Raw genomic sequence first — 26,827 nt, 5'->3', positions numbered from 1 at the left:
GTGAGCAAATAATTTCTGTTCCTTGTGCAATTACTGAATGCATCAAGGGGGCATTTCGTTTTTGACGAGCTCTTGTTTAGTATCAGTTTGACATTTGAAACATGTAGCTCATATTACTCAGGTGAGCGATCCACGGTCATCATGACCCTTTGTATATACTTTAATATTAAAGGGGTAATTGCAAATTCTTATAAAAAATAAAATTATACATTCTAAGCCCAAAACTGCATGTAATGGTCTTTTGTTCCTTAAATAAATCTTAAATGGATTGACCACCTTTAACCCACCCATAAAGACAGACTTAGGACAGCTTCACTGTTTCTTAGCACAAATTTTGAAATAGACCTGTTTTAAGGTTGTATTCTGAGACAGGTCTCAATACTTCGTCTTTAAACTTTGGAGCCAAAAAAAAAAAAAAAGAAGCATGGTAAGACTTGATTCTACCTTGCTATCATGTCTTATATTTTTTGTCAGAGTCCATTAGTGGTCTTTGTTTTATACTTTTAAAACATACTCTGTTAAATTCTATAATGTACTTGTCCATCTTTCAATTTTGACAGAACCATTAAATGTTAAAAGGGCGGCTTACCAAAAAGACACTGACAGAATGGCGAACAATGCAGATCATGATCAGACTGCATGGATGTGCAGGCTGATCATGATCTACACTGGTCGCAAAAGCAGACTCAGTCGTGTCCAGCATGATAAGGGTTAAAATCTACTCTGTTATGAATTCTGTTTAACATGGTTGCTCCTGTATAATTTTTTTTCTGTTTTCTATGCAGTAAGTGTAATACTAGCCACAATTACAGTTTCTGTAACATTGACATATCTGATATCATGGACTACTTATCCTACCTAATAATTTTGGAGACAATAGTATTTTTGTAATCATAATATTTATTACTCAGCAAAAAGATTTCCCCATAAGGAATTCATGTTTGATAATTATAAAGATATTGAAATCATTTGATGTATGTGTTGTTGAAGGGAGAGTACATAAATCTGGTTGCTCAAGAGTCTGATGTCAATATAACCATTGGGCTGGAAAAATGTTCAGTATTTGAGCTGAAGGAAAACTTAATCACATGTCTAGCCCCAAAAGAACAACCAGCTTCACGTGGCTCAACGTTACCGGAAGTAAATGTAAGTGAATAATTTCTTTACATTTTATTTATACCACTAATGCTTTACTGTTAAAAGTTTTTGTGTACTAAAGTAAACATTATGCAAACTTCTGTTACAGTTAGCTCAGCTTGGTTCGGAGGACCAGATTTTGGGGTTTTGGAATTATGTGATTACAAGGTGTTTGTATATCAACATTTCCGTCAAGTGACCTCTCCAGAACTGCTTGATAGGATTCAGTCATAATTTGGCTTGATGCAACCTCTGGTAGAGATTCAACAATTTACGAATGATAGTCAAGGTCCTCTGGAAAGAGGCCTTGGCTGTTTGATATAAAAAAAAGATTTTCCTTCAGACAACTTCAAACTTCTCTTGAACTACCTGATGGAATTCATTCAAATATGGCTTTAAAATTCCTTTAGTATTGTAACTTGAAAATACGTGGCCTTGTAAGCCTTGTTACGGAAATAATTGTAGATAAATGTTCTATCCAAGTTACTTCTGAGTTCACCTAAATTTGATAAAAAGCACTTTTTACTAGAAGGGAGTCAAAGTTATACAATGGCTTTGACTCAACATTTTTTTCCAGAAATACTTAAAACTTCAGACACATTGTCTCATAATCCTGTCTTACTGGACTAATTATGTCTCCCACCACACAGTGGTGTGGGAGACATATTGATTTACTCCTGTGTGTGTGTCTGTCTCTCACAAAGCTTGTTCGCACCCTAAGTCGAACATTTCTCCTCCGATCTTCACCAAACTTGAACAAAATGTGTTTGCTAATAAGTCCTTGGCCAAGTCCGGTAACTAGCCAAATCGGCCCAGGCACTTCAGAAATGTGGCCCTTGAACATAATTACTGACACTACCGATACAGCGTTGTAGACTGGTTATTCAAACATGTGAATACAAATAGGCCGCAAACAGTATACAAAGACAGACTAACTTACTATTTAGGTGATTAGGCACTTGTGGGAGATGTGCGCTTTTCTCAAAAGCACCTCTAGTATTATAAGGTTGATAAATGTCAAACAAAGATAAAACAAGGAAATTCATTGATGCAAGCATCAAAGATGCCTCCAAGTGTTGTGTCTGAAGTACATTTATTGCAATATGAGAAATCACCTAATCATTACTTTATTAGTCTGACTGGCTACAAGTTATCAACATTAGCACATAAAACAATATATGTTATAAACTGTTCAAAACATGAAGAATAAACATGATTGAAAAGTTTTACCATGCAATACAAATCCTCTACCTGCAATGACATTAACATTGCGAGTAGGTGGTCCCTTTACATACAAAATTAAAGTAATTAATCACCAACTAAGGTCACCTCCTGTGAAAAGTTCTTATATGCAGGAGCGTGTGTATGAAGTTTCACAGAAATGCAGTTTGTTGGGAAATGAGGAAATGTTTGAAATATTTCAAATTGTGGTTCACAGAAACCATTATTTTTATTATCATGTAATGTAATGAGTGTTTTCTATTTACGATGAATTTTATGGACCTTAGTCACCTACTTTAAGTTTTCAGAATGCAGATTATACACAGCAATTTACTGTTTCCGTTGCCAAAAACAACCAAACATTTTGTCTAAGAAAAGAATAATATAACCATAAATAAATCTCTATATTGCCCCTATTTCACAAAGCATGAATCTTTCTTATAACTTTTGAATATAAATAGAATTCATTTTTTTTTTCGGAGAACGATAAACTGAAGTCCTCGTTGAACTGTTAGGTTACTAGGAGTGTGTCAGTGTCTAGATTCAAATCTAATATTACAAGAAATTTAGCAAGCATAATAACCCACTGCCAAAGTGTAGAATTTTTTTTTTTTTTTTTTTTTTTTTTTTTTTTTGTCAGGAATGGACAAATACAAAAACTATCTATTAAATTAAAAACAAAAAATGAAAAAAAGATGTAAGTAACAAGATGTAATAAAACCAGAGCATCTGATTAGTCATATAAGATCAATGAACATATAAATTCAACAAGGAATTCTATTTTAAAGTCACTGATGCTTTGATAAGTTATGGTCCCATGGCTTTTGATATTTCGATCTAACCACATTTAAAGAAGTATTAACTTGTTACTGACAAATTCAGCCAAATGCTCTTTAGCCTATTGCACACCTATATTGTATATCTGCGGTGTGTTCTATTTATAGAAAATGAGATAGGTAAGTAGGTCATGCTAAGAATAGAAATAGAGAATTTTACTTACAGAGTAACCTCCCTTATCAATAAATCAGATCAACATTTGGTGGCAGGGGAGCGGTTTCGTAGTTTGGCCCCGGTCGATTTTCTGTTTTAAACGGACAGGGTAGATATAAAGGCATATCTATCTTCATGGAATTTAACATATATTAATTCTTTTAAAATAAACTGGGGAATGAGGAACGGTTAATGATTCTACCATGGCGGGTGTTTTAAAATTCCTAGCTCCGTACTTCCGGTTGAGGCTAAAAACATAAACATCAAACAAAACGTCGGCCAGACGCTCGGCTGTCATCCATCCACTTTTTTTCAAGTGAAAATTAGGGAAATAAAGTGGTGGTTGGGGGACACAATTTCCCCACCACCTGGGTATGCATCTATGTTCGCACTATACATGTATGCTACGAAATTGGATTTAAAATACAAAATGGATGAATGGCAGAGTTCAACGGAGGCCCGGTTAGGCTAATTTTGGTCTATAAAATTTGGGTGATTTGGCCATTTTTCACTAAAATCTTTGGGATGGAAAGCGACAGGTGCATAGGACCGGGGAGTCGTCTTTTTGTAGTTATAGTATCTGCAATGGTCCATAGTAGTTTCAAAGAAAAATAAGCAAAAACGAGATTTCTATGGATATTTAAACACTGTACCCACACGCAATGTGGAATTCCCCAATCGCACTCCCCTGCCACCCTTAAGAAAATAGACAAATTTCAAAACCACGAAAATTGACTTTTTGCATTTTATTTAAACCCATTACGGAATGAACTGTAACCAATATGGTTTTTTAATTCAATTTGGGGTACTAAATTCGGCCTAGCGAGTCCCAAACGGCAGTAGGTGGCCATATAAATAAAAGAAGTCTAAGGACTCCAGCCGTAGATTCGTATCATAAACCGGCAAAAAGAAGAAAATAGTGCCTAATAACGACTATTCCATGCCATTTTGTTTAAAAGCAGCACATGTGTCTATATTTTAGCAATGCCATTAAGCTATATAGTGGCTGGGGGTGGCCCCAAAAGGGTGGATGGGTGGCCTTTAAGGGGTGTCCCCCATAGGATAAGTAGGTAATTTGCATTTGTATACCAAAATTATGTTAAAAGTGCATGGTTTAACATTTGAAAGGCTTTAAAATGAAATATCATGTTAAATTAACTTTAAAGGCAGTAAATAGTTTTTCGGGTTACTTTGAGTCAGAAGCAAATTTCGGCTGATTCTTGCGTAGAGGGGGGGCCGTTTTGTTGGCTCATTCACCGGCTATGTTGTAAGGTTACGGCAACACTTTTTGTTCAGTTGATATCACTATAAGTTCTTAGGATTCAAGACAGGTTAAATTTATTTTATTTAAACATTAAAAATTTAAGGTGGCAGGGGAGCGGTTTCGTAGTTTGGCCCCGGTCGATTTTCTGTATAAACAGGACAGGGTAGATATAAAAGCATATCTATCTTCTGGTTATTTATCATTATTAATTTTAATATATCTGGGGAATGAGGAACGGTTAATGATTCTACATGGCGGGTGGTTTTTTAAAATCCTAGCTCCGTACTTCCGTTGAGGCTAAAACATAAACAAACAGAACAAAACGTCGCCAGACGCTCGGCTGTCATCCATCCACTTTTTTTCAAGTGAAAATTAGGGAAATTAAGTGGGGGTTGGGAGCAAAATTCCACACCACCTGGGTATGCCCTCATGTTCGCACTATACATATATGCTACGAAAAAGCATTTAAAAAAACAAAATGGATGAATGGCAGAGTTCAACGTGAGGCCCGGTTAGGCTAAATTTGGTCTATAAAATTTGGGTGATTTGGCCATTTTTCACTACATCGGCATGGAAAGCGACAGGGGCATAGGACCGGAGAGTTCGTCTTTATGTAGTCTATAGTATCTGCAATGGTCCATAGTAGTTTCAAAGAAAAATAAACAAAAACGAGATTTCTATGGATATTTAAACACTGGTACCCACACGTCAATGTGGAATTCGCAAATCTGCACTCCCCTGCCACCTTTTTGACGAAATTGTAAATGAAAAAATATGTTCTGCTCAACAAATAAGGAGAGGAAAGACAGATAGCATTGTTGCATAATAAGTTGCATTACATACATTTTTTATTGTTTTCTTTTTGCCATTTTTTTGTTTATTCACTAAAATGTATTGTGCAATATCGTTTATCCTTTACAAACATTCCTGTTCAGTTTATCACTCCGAAACTATTCATTACCATCTTTACAGGGTCCGAAATAAAAGTGTATCTCATATACTCGACACCACCTTCAGGGCGGCGTCGAATGATACGAATTCCTGCTCAAAGATCTTTATTGAATATCCAGCATCAAGTGGCTAACGATTTGATCCCACACCTTTAACCACTTGGCCACCAACTCCTTTCCAGTATTATTAAAATGCATTTTGTGCCTCCCAAAATTTGGGCTGCCCTTGTGTGTCCCTGTCTATCCATCCTTCTGTCTGTCCAAATTTGTGTTGCACATATTGCAAAAAATGTTAAACCTAGACTCATCAGACCTTAACAGGATTGTCATTCAACAGATGGAGTTGTGCACCTTGTTGTTTAAATTGAAATTTCAAACAGTCATACCAGAGATTTGGCCTTTGACTAGTCAAAAATATGCATAAGAAGGGCCTGAAAGTTTGTGTCACTTGAACCTCAAAAAGTATTTGACCTAGCATTATGAAATATTTCAGAAATATTATTCAGCATGTGAAGTTGAATATTATTCAGCATGTGAAATTGTGCACCTAGGTTTTTTTTTAGATTTCACTCTGTCAGACAAGAGTTATGGCCCTTGACTTAGTTAAAAGTATGCATAAAAGTTTTTCTGATCGCTCGATGTCCGGCGTCCGGCGTCCGTCGTCTGTCGTCTGTCGTCTGTCAACATTTAGCTTGTGTATGCGATAGAGGCTGTATTTTTCAACTAATCTTCATGAATATTGGTCAAATGATAACCTTGATGAAATCTAGGCCGAGTTCGAAATGGGGCATCTCGGGTCAAAAAATAGGTCACTAGGTCAAATCAAAGAAAAACCTTTTGTATGCGATAGAGGGTGTTTTTTTCAATTAATCTTCATGAATATGGTCAGAATGATAACCTTTATTTAATCTAGGGCCCAGTTCGAAAAAGGGTCCATCTCGGGTCAAAAACTAGGTCACTAGGTCAAATCAAAAAAAAAACCTTGTGTATGCGATAGAGGCTGTATTTTTCAATTATCTTCTGAATAAATTTGGGCAGAATGATTGCCTTGATGAAATCTAGGCCGAGTCCAAAATGGGTCATTCGGGTCAAAAAAAGGTCACTAGGTCAAATCAAAGAAAAACCTTGTGTATCGATAGAGGCTGTATTTTTCAACTAATCTTCATGAATATTGGTCAGAATGATAACCTTGATGAATCTAGGCCGATTTTGAAAATGGGTCATCTCGGTTTAAAAAATAGGTCACTAGGTCAAATCAAAGAAAAACCTGTGTATGCGATAGAGGCTGTATTTTTCAATTGATCTCATGAATATTTGGGGAGAATGATTGCCTTGATGAAATCTAGGCAGAGTTCGAAAATGGGTCAACTCGGGTCAAAAACTAGGTCACTAGGTCAAATCAAAGAAAAACCTTGTGTATGCGATAGAGGCTGTATTTTTCAGTTATTCTTCATGAATATTGGTCGAATGGGTAACCTTGAGAAATCTAGGCCGAGTTCGAAAAAGGGTCATCTTGGGTCAAAAACTAGGTCACTAGGTCAATCAAAGAAAACCTTGTGTATGCAATAGAGGCTGTATTTTCAATTTATCTTCAGAATATTGGTGAGAATGATTGCCTTGATGAAATCTAAGCCGAGTTCGAAAATGGGTCATCTCGGGTCAAAAACTAGGTCACTAGTCAAATCAAAGAAAAACCTTGTGTGTTTGCAATATAGGCGGTATTTTTCAATTGATCTTCATGAATTTTGGTCAGAATGATTACCTTGATGAAATCTAGGCTGATTCAAAAATGGATCATCTCGGGTCAAAAACTAGGTCCTAGGTCAAATTAAGGAAAAACCTTGTGTATGCGATAGAGGCTGTATTTTTCAACTGATCTTTATGAAAATTGGTCCGAATGATAACCTTGATGAAATCTAGGGTGAGTTCGAAAATGGGTCCCTCTTGGGTCAAAAACTAGGGCACTAGTCAAATCGAAGAAAAACATTGTGTATGCAATAGAGGATGTAGTTTTCAGTTGATCTTCATGAAATTTGGTCAGAGTGATTGCCCTTTATGAAATCTAGGTCCAGTTTGAATATGGGTTATCTGAGGTCAAAAACTAGGTCACTAGGGCAAATTAAAAGAAAAATCTTGTGTATGCGATAGAGACTTTTTTTTCAGTTGATTTTTATGAAATTTGGTCAGGATGATTGCCTTAATGAATCTAGGTCGAATTTGAATATGGGTTATCTGAGGTCAAAAACTAGGTCACTTGGTCAAATCAAAGATAAAACTTGTGTGTGTGATAGAGGCTGTATTTTTCAATTGATCTTCATGAATTTTGGTCAGAATGATTGCCTTGATAAAATCTAGGTCGAGTTTGAACATGGGTCATCTAGGGTCAGAAACTAGGTCATATCTAAGAAAATGCTTGTTTTAAACGCAAGAGACCAATTTTTTGGTCCAATCTTAATGAAAATTGGTCAGAATATTTGTTTCCATGAAATCACTAGGTCAAACATGTTTTACACTGTTATGGTGTGTTTCTTAGGTGAGCGACCTAGGGCCATCTTGGCCCTCTTGTTATATAGCATGTGAAGTTGTGCACCTTGTGTTCTGTTTGGGATTTCACTAGGTCAGATCAGAGTTATGGTCATTGACACATTGAAAAATTCTGTCTCATTAAACGCTGTTGAACATTATGTTGAAAAATATTTGACATAGAGGCCTGTAACCATGTAGGAGTTTTATCCAGCATGTGAATTGGTGCACCTGAGCTTTGTTTTGGATTTCACACTGCAACTTCATTTAGTCACACATGCATTTAAAGCATAAAAGTTTGTGCCACATGTATCTTGGAAAGTATTTGACATGTTCTTCACCTGGTGTTTTGTTTGGGATTTCACTCAGTCAGACCAGAGTTTTAGTTTTTGATTTATTAAAAAAAAAACCTCACACGAAGTGCTTAAAAGTTTTATGTTGCAACTATCTAAAAAACATTAAAATTTTCACCTGTTATGATATCATGTACAGTAGCAGGAAAGGGTGGATGGGGGTGGGGGCAGCAGTGTCCTATGGACACACATCTAGTTCTTCATTGTGAATATTTAACTTTACTGAACTACTATACATGTTTGGTCCTCTTTTTTACCCTCATTTTCTTCTTTGATCTATTTAGTTTCCAGTTTGAAAAATATCCCATTTTTTCCAGGTGACAATAGGAAATTACAACAAAAGAGTTGGATTTTTGAAATATGAGAAAACTGTTGAAATGATTCTGATTATAGCTGGTGCCGTTGGTGGAGGACTTCTGGCCATCATTATTATAGGTAAGTTTTTAAAATAAAATTTATTAGTAGTAAATAGTTTTTTGGTTTTTATTGGGATATGAACAAAATTTGGTGTATGCAAAATGTTTGTTGGCGCCAGAGGATCTGTGTCATGTTTGGTCTAGAACTCTGTCATCCATTAAGTGATTACAGTTTTGCTTAGCTCCCCATAATTAGATGAAATGTCATGCCCAACACCCAGAACCCTAGTTCAAAGGTCAAGGTCACACTTGGAGATTAAAGGTCAATGATGTTTTCCCTCCTTAGTCCATAACTTTGTCATGCAAAACAGGATTAAAATATTAATTGGTACAAATATTCTCCTAGATGAGATGCCCTGTCATGCACAGATGCCAGACTCTTAGCTCAAAGGTCAAAGTCACAAATGGAGGTCAAAGGCCAACAGAACTTTTTCTGCCCAGTCTGTAACTCAACAATCCTTGCAGGGTATTTAATATTACTGGGGACAAATGTATCCCATAATAATACGATATGTCATGCGCAATGCCCAGACCCATAGCTCAAAGGTCAAGGTCAATAGGGTTTTTTCCCTGTATGGTCAATAACTCTGTCATGCACTTAAGTATTTTGATATTACTTGGCAAAAATGTTTCCCATCATGAGACAACGTGTCTTACACAAAACCTTTAACCCTAACTCAAAGGTCACAGCGGTCAAAGGTCAGTGTGTCTTTTCCCCTTTCTAGTCCATAACTTTGTCATCCATTTAAAGATTGTACCCAATGATGAGAAAATGTGTCATGTGCAGTTCCCAGACCCCTAGCTGGAAGGTCAAGGTCACACTTTAATGTCAAAAGTCAACAATGATCTTTTCCTGTCCCATATGAAATATTTTAATAAAAACTCCTGTGTCAGATTTGTTGATGTGTTTGTTTTCAAAATTACTTTCCTTTAATATATTGAATATTTTCTTAGTTATTTAAAATTGTTAGTTACAAAGTGATAATATTTATGACATGTTCATTTATAAACATAGATCAGCATATACTAATTTTTATTACACAAAGCACATTCATTATTTTTCAGGAGTTGATTGACTCTTTCATGGATGATTGCTTATGATCACATTCAGTTGTCAGTACTTTGCAACCATCTTTTTATTATTTCCAGGGGTAGTATTTGGAATTTACAAGTACAAAAAGGTGGGGAAAAAAGCCAAGGAATATGAAAGAAATTTATCAGACATGGAAATGGAAATCAAACGGGTAGCGAGGGAAGGTATGTCAGTTTTGTATAAAAAGAAGTATAACCAAACAGCTAGTAAAGTTTTCAAATGTGACCTATTATTGTATCAGTGTATCATTGACCCAAACAAAATCAAAAAAGCAAAAGTAGAAAATAGCCTCACATAGTTTAAATGTCAATATACAGTATGTAACTACCTTGAGACTTTCTTTTTAAAAGGTCTCACTTTTGAACTTTCTGTTAATGTTTCTGTGGTTTGGAGATAATCAATTTAAAACCTCCTGTATATACTGTTGATTAAGAGCCAAATTTCAGTCGGAAATTTCAAAACTGAACTTTTTTGTATTACCTCATTTCAAATCAGGAATATTTGTGTTCAGTCTTTTTCATTTTCTTTCAATTAATACCAGAGGCAATGAGAGAGGCCCAATTCACACAATGATAGCAAATTTTGACGTAATACTTACAGAAGCATGGGAGTGCCAAACTTATTATTCCACTTAAAGAGAATTCCTATAGTTTTTTTCCTTTCATAGAATTTTTTTAAATTCACATATATGATAGGAAAATTTGTGTTGAAAACAATGAACAAATAAAAACAATAGGTCACCAGGCTTGTTTTTGTGAAAAATTGTTTTGAACACACACACTGTTGCTGCAACTGCCAGCGATTTTTCAACATTTTCATAATTTTCTGCTTTTTTTATAAATACCAAACAAAATATTCATCCAGGCAGCACAATACGGTTTTTTCTTTTTACAGATTTTATTATATACTTATTTGATATCATAGTCATATTTGTAATACTCTATCCTTACAATAATGGGTACAAATGAAAAATAGATATTGTTTCATATTTACTTTTGTGAACTTTTTTCAATGAAAAATACCCATAGTGAAGAATATTTTTTTAAATTTTGAAAAAACTCTTTCATAGAATTTTTTCTTTTTCTTCTTGTGTATAGATAATTGTATTGTGAGCATAAAAATGGCTAAAAATGTATGGGACACCAGGCTAAATTTTATGTTAAGACCGCTAGAATACAACACCTGTTCGGACGGAAATGGCGCGAACCTGGCCAAATTGATTACATGTATGTCTGCTAAAAGTTAAAAAAAAGTTTTAAAAATTCTTAATTCTTTCTATAATTGAATACTAAATAATCTGAAAGGTGATATTGTCTTATCAGTACTAAGTCAATTATCTTACATTATACAAACAACACTGTCTTTGTACTAAAATGTGATGTGAAAACACAACCACAAAAATAGCAAGATACCTGTCAGGCATGATACTTGTCAATACAACATAAACCAGTATCAACATTTGATTATTGATATAACTTACCAAAAATGTTATTTCATTCAAAATTCCTCATATTTAAGATTGTCTGTAACATGTTTCAACAAATGTTGACTTCAGTTCAGTTTTCCATTGAAAGTGCCGGCTGCGCAGAAAGATGCGCATAAAAAACTATAGGAATTCCCTTTAATACACTTTGCTGTTGAAAGGATATGACTGCTTTTTCAAAAAACATAATCTCTAACTTCAGTGTCTTTTGTACTTTTGTTTTGATAATGAGATTTAAATTGATTTTTTATTCAGAGTTTCTGGACATGCACACGACCATGTCATCTGTGAACAAGAACCTGGTAGAGCAGGGTTTCCCATACCACGGTTATCAACAGTTTGCCTGTAATGTGATGTTTTCTGTAGATTATCTGTGGACAGAACCGGTTGTAAGTAACGGCAAGGTATGCATGCTTGATAACATTTCTGCACTTCTTTGATGGAGAGCGACTGTACAAGAGAACTTGCCTGGAATAATAAAGATTATTGAACAATCAATTAAACTTTCTAATGTTTACAGGGTAATGTTTAATTGATTTTGACTAGCTGTTGAGGGTGCATTGTAAAATCATCTTCATCACTGGCACCTTTATCAGCAACACCATCATCATAATTGCTTTCATGGTTAGATTTTTATGTTACTAAATTCCATAGAATAGCTTCATTTTTCTGTAAGTGAAATATGCGCAAGTAATACTGTGGTCATGAATACTAGGATTTTAAGTTCTATACTGAATATTTATATTTACTATATGAATGATTGATAAAGAAGGGAAACTGCTGGAAGCTAAGGTACTGTATATAACAGTATAAAATCTCAGTTGCTCTTCATGCACATGCATAACTTCTACAGCATGCTTTTTATTGTTAACTGTTCTTATAACAAATATATCCCTAAATGTATGTTAAATTATTTCATTGGTAATTGAAAGTCTATGGATAGATGGTGGCATGTTCTTTGAATGTTTCTGAAAATTGTACCTTTTAAACAAATGTAACTTTTCTACAGTTAAGCTACTTCTGCAAAGCTTTTGTATATTTTTCTGTATCTGAGAAACTGGTTTTTATATAGGAGTAACCTGTGATCAGTACCCTTGCATGTAAGTTATGTTAAGAATATACTTGTCTAATTGTTATCATTATAGTTAATGTTTAAACAGGTACAAACAAAAGGCGAGTTGTAAGTCCACTGATTTCAGATCACTTGCCCCTTACGTCTGTGGATTCAAAATTTTGTTTCGTTTCATGTGTGGAAGCCATACAGCTGGCCTGTGGAAATTTCAGTGGTTCTATCAATATGCCTACTTACCAGTATATCTAATACAATGCCTGGAGGGATACATGAGGTCTTTCTGAACCTCTGAATGCTGGATAAGTCACCATATCACCTAAATCATATATTAAAATGTGACTCAAAACCCAACAAAAACCAGCCAAACAAAATGATGTATTAACAGATACAAATCATTCTATTTTATAGAGAAAAATTTGAGTGCTATGCCACAAATGTTGAATATTGAATATTTTTTATGCTAACTAATGAAATACTGTTTTCTATCAGTTAAATATTTTTACATCTCATCAGTCACACAGTGAAAATATGAAATCTATATTTTCAAACTGTGAGAGATATAGCTCCACCCCTGCCTATCTTCTTGTACATTTGTATAGATTTTAAATTATTTGCGTAAAACAGGATGAAACTTGTAGTCGCACTTTGTTCTTATAGTATGTTTCTCGATTCAAATTATCTTTACTTTATGATAATTTCATAACATTAGGCAGCAGAATATATAAAAAATGGAACTTAATGTTGTGTGTGTTTTTCTAACGTCACAACACTTGTGACGTCATGTCTGTTAACATGCGTCTGTTTCCCGTGCTGAGATAAAAATTTGTTGCAAAATACACATCTCAACATAATTAAGCATAAAATACGCACTCATGAAAATATTTGAAATTTTCTCACTTCTCATTGAGATATATTACATATTCACTCAAAAGAAACAAATATCCTCTATATAATTATAAATTAAAAGCGAGTATGGAATGTGATGAGGAAGCCATCCAGCAGACCTACAGAAAATCCATCTGCCCACTTGTGGCTGAAATAAATGACCAACAGCTGTGTTGTTTGGCATTAAACAGAGCACAAAAAAGGAATAAAAAATGTGCTGCTTTATTTGTTTTTGATAGGAGCAGATTTCACTGGAACATTTCTACTGAAAAGTTTGGTTAAATTTTTGTAGATTTTAATGTCCTGAAACCGTACTGAATATATTTACTGTTTTATTATAATCAGATTTATAAATGGTAGTAGCTTAGTCTTTTAATACTAGTTAGTTGGCAAAAGGCACATTGTAATAGCATAATGCAGTATTTTAAAGTCTTTCATTTGAATATTGATTTGCCTTTATAGTTTAGTTAATTAATACACAAAATTAATGTTAATTTATTGATCACAGTTTTGTAGTATTGATCATGGTTCACAGTTGTATTCAGTTTCTAATAATGCATGAAAATCTTTATATTAGTGTGCACAGTGTTTTGTCACACCAAGATATGGAAAAGTCTATGAATGTTATTTTTTATGCTGTGTAATGTTATTCTTTTTTGATGCCATACAGAAGGATTTATTTTGTCCTTTAACCTTACATTATAAAGTAATTTTACATGAAAGTTCACCACATGAGGACATCATATTGTGAACTAAGACATGTGTCTAATGACGAAACTATAGGGGACTTCATTTCTGTAAAAGTTCATGTACAAGGTTTTCCTTCAAAACTGAATGATCATTTTCTGTATTCCCTTTTTATCTGAGCATGTGCTTTAAATGTTTATTTATTTATTGTTTAGTAATATTAACAGTTGTCAACAAATATTGAGATAAACAGATGTAAAACTTGCATAATCAGATTTAACATTTGTTCATTTGTTTATTGGCTGAAATGATGAAATTGGATGTTAAAATGACATTGAAAAATTACATTTAGACCAAACAAAGTACTGTTTATGTATTCACAATACCAGGTTAAGAAGATCAAAGTTACTATATGCATCATTAAAACATATTAACATAAATAGAAAAATCAGTGATTGGAATGAATATCTCTGAGAAGCTTCTAAATGATGAATAACATGGATTTTTATAAATGAGCCATACCATGAGAAAACTAGCATAGTGCATTTGCAACCAGCATGGATCCAGACCAGCCTGCACATCTGCACAGTCTGGTCAGGATCCATGCTGTTCACTAACAGTTTCTCTAATTGCAATAGGCTTTGAAAGTGAACAGAATGGATCCTGACCAGACTGCGCAGATGTGCAGGCTGGTCTGGATCCATGCTGGTCGCAAATGCACTATGTTGGTTTTCTCATGGCGTGGCTCAAATATTTTTTTGTTAGGTATGCGCTGAATATTACATTCTGTTTAAATGAAGATTTTCTTCCTTATTTCTTACTAACTATGGCTGCCAAACTAATATTATCTTAATTGCAAAATTTGAGAACATTCCTTTTGTGCTGTAATGTTTAAAGAATTATATTGTCACTATTTAAGATGACGGATGATGAACGTCTGAAGGCAAACAAAGGGATGGAGTCACTAGAGTTGTTGATCTCCAACAAATTCTTCCTAGTTTCTGTCATAACTACCATGGAAAATGAGAAAAGATTCTTCATTCGGGAGAAGTATGTTTAACTTCAGTATTTAACCTTTACCCTGCTTAATTTCTAAAATTGACTGGGCTGTCATTCATTTTGGGCTGTACCACTTATTATTCAAAGGGGTGTTCTATATATCCATATAACTAATTAAGCTAAGTGTATTTTTTCACCTGAAAGATAAGTTGTTTGTTATCGATACTTAAAAATCCTTTGTACATGCATTTTTAAGGGTGGCATGGTAATGAAAGAAAGACATGCAAGTTAAATGAAGTGACTGAGTATTTCCATTCTATCTGAAAATATTGATCCCTACTGGTTGGAGAGTAAGAAGCTGGGAGATCTAAAAGTTTTTCCTGTTACATCTTATATTCATTTTATTTTCTGTCTCAGGATCACATTATATGATCTGATTAATAAGATATCGTAATATTGCTGCATGTTTAGTGAGTTTAGTCTTGAGTTCCTTGTGACTCTACATATTTTCTCAGGATGTGTATTGCTTAATTATGTAATAGTCCTGTGTAAGTCTTGCCTGACTCTCGTATGACTTATGAATTGTCGAATAGTCTAGCACACGGACAGCTTTTGTTAGCTCACCAGAGCCAAAGGCTCAGGGTGAGCTATTAGGATCACTCACCGTCCGGCGTCCGTTGTCCGTAAACTTTTACTTAAAACGACATCTCCTCATAAACTGCTAGGCAAATTTTATCCAAACTTCACAGGAATGTTCCTTGGGTGAAGCTCTACAAAAAGTATTCAAAGAATTGAATTCCATGCAGAACTCTGGTTGCCATGGCAACCGAAAGGAAAAACTTTAAAAATCTTCTTCTCAAAAACCAGAAGCCCTAGAGCTTAGATATTTGGTGTGAAGCATTGCCTAGTGGACCTCTACCAAGTTTGTTCAAATCATGACCCCCGGGGTCAAAATTGACCCCGCCCCAGGGGTCACTTGATTTTACATAGAAAAATCATAGAAAATCTTCTTCTCGAAAACCAGAAGCCCTAGACCTTAGATATTTGACATGTAGCATTGCCTAATGTACCTCTAATAAAGTTGTTCAAATCATGACCCCGGGGTCAAAATTGACCCCACCCCAGGGGTCACTTGATTTTACATAGAAAAATCTTCAAAAAATTTCTAAAAATAAAGCAGAAGGCCTAGATCTTAGATATTTTCACATGTAGCATTGCCTAGTGGACCTCTACAAAATTTATTCAAATCAGACCCCCAGGGTCAAAATTGACCCCGCCCCAGGGGTCACTTGATTTTACATAGGAAAACCTTAAAAAATCTTCTTCTAAAAAAGCAGAAGCCCTAGAGCTTAGATATTTGACATGTAGCATTGCCTAGTGGACCTGTACTAAAATTGTTCAAATCATGACCCCCGGGGTCAAAATTTTCTTAAAATATACCAGAAGGCCTAGAGCTTAGATATTTCACATGTAGCATTGCCTAGTAGACCTCTACAAAATTTCTTCAAATCATGACCCCCGGGGTCAAATTGGCCCCGCCCCATGGGGTTACTTGATTGTACATAGAAAAATCTTCAATATTTTCTAAAAATAAACCAGAAGGCCTAGAGCTTAGATATTCGACATGTAGCATTGCCTAGTGGACCTCTACAAAATTTGTTCAAATCTTGACCCCCCCAGGGTCAAATTGACCCAGCCCCAGGGGTTACTTGATTGTACATAGGGAAATCTTCATAAATTTGCTTAAAATAAACCAGAAGGCCTAGATCTTAGATATTCGATATGTAACATTGCCTAGTAGACTTCTACAAACTTTTTTCAAATCATGACCCCCGGGGTAAAATTGGCCCCGCCCCAGGGGTTAATTGATTGTACATCGGAAAATTTTCCAAAAAATTTCTAAAATCATCAGTTTGACATTTGAAACATATTACTCTGGTGAGCGATCCAGGGTCATCATGACCCTCTTGTTTAATCCATATTCTCTACATTTCTAAAGACTGTGCTAATGAGTAGAGAAAGTTGGTTGCAAATATTGTGGTAGCTAGAGTCAAAGTCAAAGTCAAAGTCAAAAAAAATTTTCAACATCTGATAACATGTTAATACTTCACCATTTAATTCAGTACCAAAGTACTAACAGGGGAAAATTGTTCTGTGCCTTTATTGATCTTAAACAAGCGTTTGAGGGGGCCTCCGTGGCCGAGTGGTTAAGGTCGCTGACTTCAAATCACTTGCCCCTCATCGATGTGGGTTCGAGCCTCACTCGGGGCGTTGAATTCTTCATGTGAGGAAGCCATCCAGCTGGCTTACGGAAGGTCGGTGGTTCTACCCAGGTGCCCGCTCGTGACGAAATAATGCACGGAGGGGCACCTGGGATCTTCCTCCACCATCAAAGCTGGAACGTCGCCATATGACCAATAATTGTGTCGGTGCGACGTTAAACCCAACAAAATAAAATAAATAAATAAACAAGCGTTTGATACTGTATGGCGAAAAGGACTTTGGCAAAAACTTTTGAATCTTAATATTAACGGTAAATGTTTGAAATTAATCCAAAATATGTACCAAAACATAAAATCGTGTGTTAGAGCAAATTCTGAGTGTTCGCAATTTTTTACATGCAATGTCGGCGTTCGACAAGGAGAGAACTTGTCACCTCTTTTGTTTTCATTATATTTAAATGATCTCAATGATTTCTTTCTTCAAAATAACTTTGAAAGCGGTGTTACTATTGCAAGCTATCAAAAAGGTGCACTACGTGACTTTTTAAAGATTTTTATATTACTCTATGCTGATGACACTGTTATATTATCAGAATCAGAAACAGGCCTGCAGAAAGCTTTAGACCTTTATGCCCAATATTGTGACCAGTGGAAACTGACAGTAAATACTTCAAAGTCTAAAATAATAATTTTCTCTAGAGGACGTCAGCCTAACTGTAATTTTCTTTTTAAAAATGAACGTATGGAAATAGTAAATGAATATAAATATCTAGGTATTTGTTTAGCAGAAATGGCTCTTTTAATAAGTGTAAATCTCATATTGCATCTCAAGCAACACGAGCTATGTACAGTTTGATTAGAAATTCACATCGCCTTGATCTCCCAGTAGATCTTCAAATTGACTTATTTAATAAAACAATCAAGCCTATTTTGTTATATGGTGCTGAAATTTGGGGAACAGGAAATAATGAAGTAATCGAACGAGTACAGTTGAAATTTCTAAAGTACGTTCTAAAACTTAAAAGATCGACACCGGGTTACATGGTATATGGCGAGACAGGTTGCATGCCTATAAATATCGATATAGAAGAAAAATTATATCTTTCTGGTCAAGAATTGTCAACAATGAAAATGATGATTTTCCTACCAAACTCTCCTCCATTATCTATAAAAATATGTATGCTATTAGCAGAAATTGTAACCACGAATCTTTTAAAAAAAAATGTCCGTGGCTGTATGCTGTTCAATCTATCTTAATTAAGTGCGGTTTTAATAATATATGGGATCAACAAACATTCACAAATAGCAAATGGCTTAAAATGGCAGTTAAATATAAACTAAAGGATTTATTTATAAACGCATGGTACTCGTTAGTTGAAAATTCTAGCAATAGCACATTCTATAGATTATTCAAGACTTCATTTGGTCAAGAAAAATATCTATCAAATACCCCAAAGTCTCTATTGTATTCTGTCATAAAATTTCGCACGAGAAACCATAGGTTACCTGTAGAAACAGGAAATTGGACAAGATTACCATTAAACCAAAGAACATGTAACAACTGTGAAAATAAGTTAGGAGACGAGTTTCATTATCTTTTCGAGTGTAACCTGTTTTCAAATGAACGAAAAAAATTTATCAAACCATATTTCTTCAGAAATCCGAATGTATTTAAATTGGAACAACTTATAAATACTGGAAATAAAAAAGAGTTTTTAAAATTGTGCAAATTTGTTAAAATTATATTGTCACAGCTAAGATAAATGAATTTTGTATTTTCATCTCCGTACATTTTATGACTCTCCGATGCCCGAATGGGGGCATCATTTATTTATTTATATATTTATTTATTATATTGTAATACTGACATATGAAATCTAGATATGAAAGGCGTTATTGTGAAAACATCATATTTTGTTAGAATTGAATTGTACTAATATTTTCTTATGAGCCTCCAATATATTGTTAAAATATCTTACCTCATTTATTCATGTATTCATGAAATGAGTGAAATAAAAGGTTTTTTGACTTTGACTTTTTGACTTTGGTAGCTAATAAAAATTACAAGGAGTATCCATAAACTGAATGCTTTGGATAGGTCAAATGACGCAAAAGAAGATTGGTTTTCACAGTTTGAATATTTTAATTGACTTTGGTCTAGTACAATGCAGAAAAATGATTGCAAACAAACATTGTAGCAGCTAATGAAAATTACAAGGAATATCCATAAACTGAATGCTTTGGATAGGTCAAATAAAGTAAAAGAAGATTGGTTTTCACAGTTTGATTATCAGGAATAATCACAAATTGAAAATTTTGGAAATGTTAAAAGGTATTTCTAATTTATTAACAAATTGATATGGGCCACCAGCATAGCAAAGGAAAATGTTAAAAGTTCATACATATCTGCATATATAGAATAGGGAGTGTATGAAAATTGCACACAATGAAAGAGGACATTTGAGGAAGTGCAATGTAACATGGACCATAATATTTCCATCTTACTTTTGGGTGCACAACATTTCATCGAATCACGTTTGGTCAAACAGACAAATGGACGAAAAGACATTATGCCTAATGGACATTATGCAGAATGCGACAATTAGTCAATAAAATTAACAGGCCATGACACTCGGTCGAAAATAAATTTTTGATGATTACTCAAATTAAACGATCAGTAAACGCCTAAAGGTGTTGTTTGTTGTTGATTCCCTTAAGTCCTTTTGATTAGAAAGAATATTAGATGAATTATGTTCACAAACGAGAAATCATAATCCGGCCTACCAACAACAATAGTAAGTGAACAATCTCTTTTCATGATTTATACTATATATGATTATATAGGGCCTGTCATGGAAAGAAACCTTTTTCATTAGTTCTAAAGGTGGAAGGAAACTTTCCTTACAGTAAGGATAAGAGCAATCCCAAAAGTGGGAAAATATATCGGAGATGCGAGAACTAAGTCTACTGAATACAATACCTTTTCTTACAATCGGCAAAGTGGGTGAGTTAAATTCGACAAAAATTCGGTTAAATATACACTCGACATAATGTTTTATGAGACCAATTGTACACTCGACTAATTGTCCTTTTTGTCTAATGTCTTTTCGACCAAATGTCTTTCGATGAATAGTCATGGAGGCACTTTTATTATGTCTCTATTTTGAATTTGCTTCTCATAATAAGACTGGATGGGGTATCATGCCACGTGTCTACGGTGTGATATTCCAGTGAGGCAGCACTATGAAGTTGGGCATTGTGCTCACTGCTACAAGTAAACACCGTCGTTTATATGACTGAAAAATTGTTGAAAAAAACGTTAGACCTGAACACACACACACACACACACTTGTGTTAATAGATGGATTTCACAAACACTTTTACCCAATGATCAACATGACATGACAATTATTTATGTGTCTTATGCAATAATTGTAAATCAGTCCTTACTTTTTTCATTATTTCCCTTTATTGAATGTCCACCTGGATTTCCTGTTTGGTTTGTAACTTTGTCATTTATGGATGGATTTCAAAAAAGAATTCGCACTTGTGATCAGCATGAGATGATGATTTGTCATGTGCAAGAATGATAACTCTATCTGCCTACCTTTTTTTATTATCTCCCTTTATTAAATGTTCTTGTTTGGGCATAACTCTAAACTACTGTTGGTAATGTATGCAAGAGGACATTTTGAGGACGTGCAATATACATTAACCTTAAGGTAGTTCTGCACATTTGATAAACCGGAAGTGATGGCGTAACATCATTTTTCCGGAAAACGTAGAATAAAGACTGGATTCGGCATACAGACATTAATCGCAACCTGTAAGTTAATTTATTTCAATGGCTCTGTTGATATATTTCTAAAGTCTAAATATGATATTAAAACATATCACACGTTAAATAACTCAAAATAATTTCATAAAATTAGCATGAAATGTCCGGTTCACTTTAATCATGATCAAATATCTTAAAAATAAGCACATGGACCTATACATTTTATTTCACCAAATTATAGGTCATGCCTTTATTCACAACTGTGAGAAGTTTTATCAAAATCTACATTGTAGAATAATTCTATTCGCGAAAATGTTACGAAAGTTATTATTTTCCCATAGACTCCCATTATGAAATATTGCATGAGGTCCTATTTTCCAAATCAGTCCAGCAAAAATCAAGCACATGACCCTATCTTTTTTATTTTTAGCTCACCTGTCACAAAGTGACAAGGTGAGGTTTTGTGATCGCGCTGTGTCCGTCGTCTGTGCGTGCGTCCGTCCGTAAACTTTTGCTTGTGACCACTCTAGAGGTCACATTTTTCATGGGATCTTTATGAAAGTTGGTCAGAATGTTCATCTTGATGATATCTCGGTCAAGTTCGAAACTGGGTCACGTGCCATCAAAAACTAGGTCAGTAGGTCTAAAAATAGAAAAACCTTGTGACCTCTCTAGAGGCCATATATTTCACAAGATCTTCATGAAAATTGGTCAGAATGTTCACCTTGATGATATCTAGGCCAAGTTCGAAACTGGGTCACGTGCCATCAAAAACTAGGTCAGTAGGTCTAAAAATTGAAAAACCTTGTGACCTCTGTAGAGGCCATATATTTCACAAGATCTTCATGAAAATTGGTCAGAACGTTCACCTTGATGATATCTAGGTCAAGTTCGAAACTGGGTCAAGTGCCACCAAAAACTAGGTCAGTAGGTCAAATAATAGAAAAACCTTGTGACCTCTCTAAAGGCCATTTTTTTCATGGGATCTGTATGAAAGTTCGTCTGAATGTTCATCTTGATGATATCTAGGTCAAGTTCGAAACTGGGTCACGTGTGGACAAAAATTAGGTCAGTAGATCTAAAAATAGAAAAACCTTATGACCTCTCAAGAGGCCATATATTTCATGAGATCTTCATGATAATTGGTCAGAATGTTCACCTTGATGATATCTAGGTCAAGTTCGAAAGTGGATCACGTGCCATCAAAAACTAGGTCAGTAGGTCAAATAATAGAAAAACCTTGTGACCTCTCTAGAGGCCATAATTTTCATGGGATCTGTATGAAAGTTGGTCTGAATGTTCATCTTGATGATATCTAGGTCAAATTCGAAAGTGGGTCACGTGCTGTCAAAAACTAGGTCAGTAGGTCAAATAATAGAAAAACCTCTAAAGGCCATATTTTTCATGGGATCTGTATGAAAATTGGTCTGAATGTTCATCTTGATGATATCTAGGTCAAGTTTGAAACAGGGTCATGTGCGGTCAAAAACTAGGTCAGTAGGTCTAAAAATAGAAAAACCTTGTGACCTCTCTAGAGGCCATACTTATGAATGGATCTCCATAAAAATTGGTCAGAATGTTCACCTTGATGATATCTAGGTCAAGTTTGAAACTGGGTCACGTGCCTTAAAAAACTAGGTCAGTAGGTCAAATAATAAAAAAACCTTGTGACCTCTCTAGAGGTGACCTCTCTAGAGGCCATACTTTTCATGGGATCTGTATGAAAGTTGGTCTGAATGTTCATCTTGATGATATCTAGGTCAACTTTGAAACTGGGTCAACTGCGGTCAAAAACTAGGTCAGTAGGTCTAAAATTAGAAAAATCTTTTGACCTCTCTAGAGGCCATATTTTTCAATGGATCTTCATGAAAATTGATCTGAATGTTCACCTTGATGATATCTAGGTCAGTTTCGAAACTGGGTCACATGCAGTCAAAAACTAGGCCAGTAGGTATAAAAATAGAAAAACCTTGTGACCTCTCTAGAGGCCATATTTTTCATGAGATCTTCATGAAAATTAGTGAGAGTGTTCACCTTGATGATATCTAGGTAAAGTTCAAAACAGGGTCACGTACCTTCGAAAACTAGGTCAATAGGTCAAATTATAGAAAAACCTTGTGACCTCTCTAGAGACCATATTTTTCAATGGGTCTTCATGAAAATTGGTCAGAATTTTTATCTTGATAATATCTAGGTCAAGTGCAAAACTGGGTCACATGAGCTCAAAAACTAGGTCACTATGTCAAATAATAGAAAAAAACGATGTCATACTCAAAACTGGGTCATGTGGGAAGAGATGAGCGATTCAGGACCATCATGGTCCTCTTGTTTGCTGAATTTTCTAGGTATATTCTGAAGTTTTGAAAAAACAAGAGTTTAATCAAATTCTACATTGTAGAAATAATTTCTATAAACACATGCAGAACTACCTTAATCTACTCATCTTACTTTTTGAAGTATCTCCTTTTAATGAATGTCCATATGGATTTTTTATCTGCTCTGTATCTTTGTCATTTGTGCCTGCCTGCTTAGCCCATTAGGGATAGTGCAGATTTACAGATCGCTGGGTTTGTCATTCATGGATGGATTTGACCAAACATTTACCTAGATATTATATATCAGTTACCACTTCAATTAAAATGATGCAGTATGGAGGATGTGCACTTTTTCAAAAGAAGTTTCTTGTTACATACGTCAGTTTTTGAAAAACCGGATGTATTATGTGATGGCGTGTGCATCCATCTTTCTGTCATAATTCATGTCCGGAGCATAACCTAACCATTCAAGATTTTGACTTTAAACTTGGCATATAGATAGATGGTGATGAGACAATGTGCAGAGTACATGAACCAACTCTGTAGGTCAAAGGTGAAGGTCACAGATTGAGCTAGAAGGTCAAAACTGTCCATCATATTATGTGTCCGGAGCAAAAACTAAATAACCATGTAAGGTATTGACTTCAAACTTGGCATGCATGTAGGTAGGTGGCGATGAGACGATGTGCAGAGCACATGAACCTGGTCTGTAAGTCAAAGGTAAAGTTCACAAATTGAGCTCAAATGTCTAATCTGTACTAATATTTTTAATTTGAAGAATAACTTGTTAACCGTTCAAGGTATTGACTACAAACTGGGCATGTAGGTAGGTAGTGATAAGATGACATGCAAACACAAGCCTGGTCTAGATTTAAGGTCAAGGTCACATATTGAGTCAAAGGTCAAATTTGTCATGATATTTAGTGTCTGGAGCATAACTTATTCACCATTCAAGATTAACTGACTTCAAACTTAGGGTCTAGGCAGGTGGTGATGAGACAATGTGCAGAGTGCATGAACCAGGGTGGTAGGTCGAAGATCAAGATCACAGCAAGGTCAAATATTCCCATCATATATCATTATATGGTCTCCAGAGCATAACTTAAAAACTAATATAAAAAGAATAAGGTACATGGAAAACACAGACAAGACGTGCCAGGTTTCAATAATTTTAATATAATGCTGATGTTTTGACTATTCAATAGTCTTCATCAGGGTAAAAACTATTAAAGGTATCAACTTGAAACAAGATATTGATTGCACAATATGTGTATAACTGCAGGACAATGTACCATGTGGTTGTTTATTTTGAGTGTGTTAATTGTTTGCTTTTCTTGGGTGTAATGCCATTTTTCAACAGTATTTCAGTTATGTAATGGCAGACAGTTAACCTATACATTGTACCTGGATTCTGTACTAGTACAAACTCGTTCTCTGCATGTAACTGCCAACTACTCCACATAAGTCAATGGTGGAGGATGAATGACTTCAGAAGCAATGTCAAAATTTATCAAATCATTATGAAGAACATAATCAAACATGGATTGAACTCTCAAACCTGTGATCCCTATATGTCCTCTCCCTATTGAGCTAAGCAGGCGGGCTTCTTTTGTATAGAACATCTAAAGTCCTTTGGTTGGAAGTGTACAATGGTTGTAGCAAGACTTCCGTTGCACAGAACATCTGAAGTCCTTTAATTAGAAGTGTACAAAGGTTGTAACAAGACTCCTGTTGCACAGAACATCTAAAGTCTTTTGGTTAGAAGTGTACAAAGGTTGTAGCTAGATTTCTGTTGCACAGAACATCTAAAGTCTTTTGATTAGAAGTGTACAAAGGTTGTAGCAAGACTTCTGTTGCACAGAACATCTAAAGTCCTTTGGTTAGAAGTGTACTAAGGTTGTAGCTATACTTCTGTTGCACAGAACATCTAAAGTCTTTTGGTCAGAAGTGAAGTCTTTTGGTTAGAAGTGTACAAAGGTTGTAGCAAGACTTCTGTTGCACAGAACATCTAAAGTCCTTTGATTAGAGGTGTACAAAGGTTGTAACAAGACTCCTGTTGCACAGAACATCTAAAGTCCTTTAATTAGAAGTGTACAAAGGTTGTAACAAGACTCCTGTTGCACAGAACATCTAAAGTCCTTTAATTAGAAGTGTACAAAGGCTGTAACAAGACTCCTGTTGCACAGAACATCTAAAGTCCTTTGATTAGATGTGTACAAAGGGTGTAGCTAGACTTCTGTTGCACAGAACATCTAAAATCTTTTGATTAGAAGTGTACAAGTCTTATGATTAGAAGTGTCCAAAGGTAGCTAGACTTCTGTTGCACAGAACATCTAAAGTCCTTTAATTAGAAGTGTACAAAGGTTATAGCTAGACTTCTGTTGCACAGAACATCTAAAGTCCTTTAATTAGAAGTGTACAAAGGTTGTAGCTAGACTTCTATTGTACAGAACATCTAAAAGTCTTTTGATTAGAAGTGTACAAAGGTTGTAGCAAGACTTCTGTTGCACAGAACATCTAAAGTCCTTTGATTAGAAGTGTACAAAGGTTGTAGCTAGACTTCTGTTGCACAGAACATCTAAAGTCCTTTGGTTAGAAGGGTACAAAGGTTGTAGCTAGACTTCTGTTGTACAGAACATCTAAAGTTCTTTGGTTAGAAGGGTATAAAGGTTGTAGCTAGACTTCTGTTGCACAGAACATCTAAAGTCCTTTGGTTAGAAGGGTATAAAGGTTGTAGCTAGACTTCTGTTGCACAGAACATCTAAAGTCCTTTGGTTAGAAGGGTATAAAGGTTGTAGCTAGACTTCTGTTGCACAGAACATCTAAAGTCCTGTGGTTAGAAGGGTATAAAGGTTGTAGCTAGACTTCTGTTGCACCGAACATCTAAAGTCCTGTGGTTAGAAGTGACATATATTATATCTTTTATAAAAAGAGAAGAGTTGTCTGTCTTATTTGATTTACCAGACAAATATGTTTTGTTTTTATAGATCAAACCTGGCAGGAAATCTGTGTGCTGTGTTAATGGGCAGGATGGACTACCTTAACGAGTAAGTTTCCTTTTTTTTTCTTTTGATTGTCATGTATAATAAATAAACAATGATATGGTACTGGTACTGATGATAAACTCAGACGGAAAATGAGGTTTTTTACATGTAACTTTTTTCTTTATGCAACATTTTATCAGTGGCTGGTATGAAAATAAAGCTTAACATTTGCTGTAAAATTGACATAATTTGAATTTATATTTAGTAAGCAAACTTGCACGAAGTGAGGCCCTGAAAGGGGTATGTAAAATGGTGACTGTACGACTGTTGACTGATGATAAATTCGACCACTTTGACATTTACAAAATTTTCTCTATATTATTATATTGAAACATTCCCAAAAATGCTGTAACAGTCATTCCCGATCAAGTAATGAAAAGGGACCCAAGGCCGTC

The 26,827-nt window shown here is 35.0% G+C and overlaps 1 protein-coding gene across 2 annotated transcripts in view; it reads left to right on the top strand.

Moving 5' to 3' along the window:
* Positions 1 to 957: 957 nt before the first annotated feature.
* The window catches only part of LOC123528833 (plexin-B-like), a 45,691-nt gene continuing 19,821 nt past the window's right edge, over positions 958 to 26,827 (top strand). The window contains exons 1-6 of one of the 2 annotated variants that reach the window (XM_053521556.1): positions 958 to 1,146; positions 8,756 to 8,873; positions 10,004 to 10,111; positions 11,686 to 11,819; positions 14,994 to 15,124; positions 26,376 to 26,435. In XM_053521556.1, coding sequence (XP_053377531.1) covers positions 973 to 1,146; positions 8,756 to 8,873; positions 10,004 to 10,111; positions 11,686 to 11,819; positions 14,994 to 15,124; positions 26,376 to 26,435 — 725 coding nt within the window. In that variant the 5' untranslated portion in view covers positions 958 to 972. Of the gene's footprint in view, positions 1,147 to 8,755; positions 8,874 to 10,003; positions 10,112 to 11,685; positions 11,835 to 14,993; positions 15,125 to 26,375; positions 26,436 to 26,827 lie in introns of both variants that reach the window. The other variant, XM_053521555.1, reaches the window with a different exon arrangement.

The sequence above is a fragment of the Mercenaria mercenaria genome, chromosome 13 (genome assembly GCF_021730395.1).
Source record: "Mercenaria mercenaria strain notata chromosome 13, MADL_Memer_1, whole genome shotgun sequence".
In the NCBI taxonomy this organism is placed as follows: Eukaryota; Metazoa; Mollusca; class Bivalvia; order Venerida; family Veneridae; genus Mercenaria; species Mercenaria mercenaria.
Note: the sequence above shows the minus strand (reverse complement) of the source record. Positions and strands in the feature narration are given on the sequence as shown.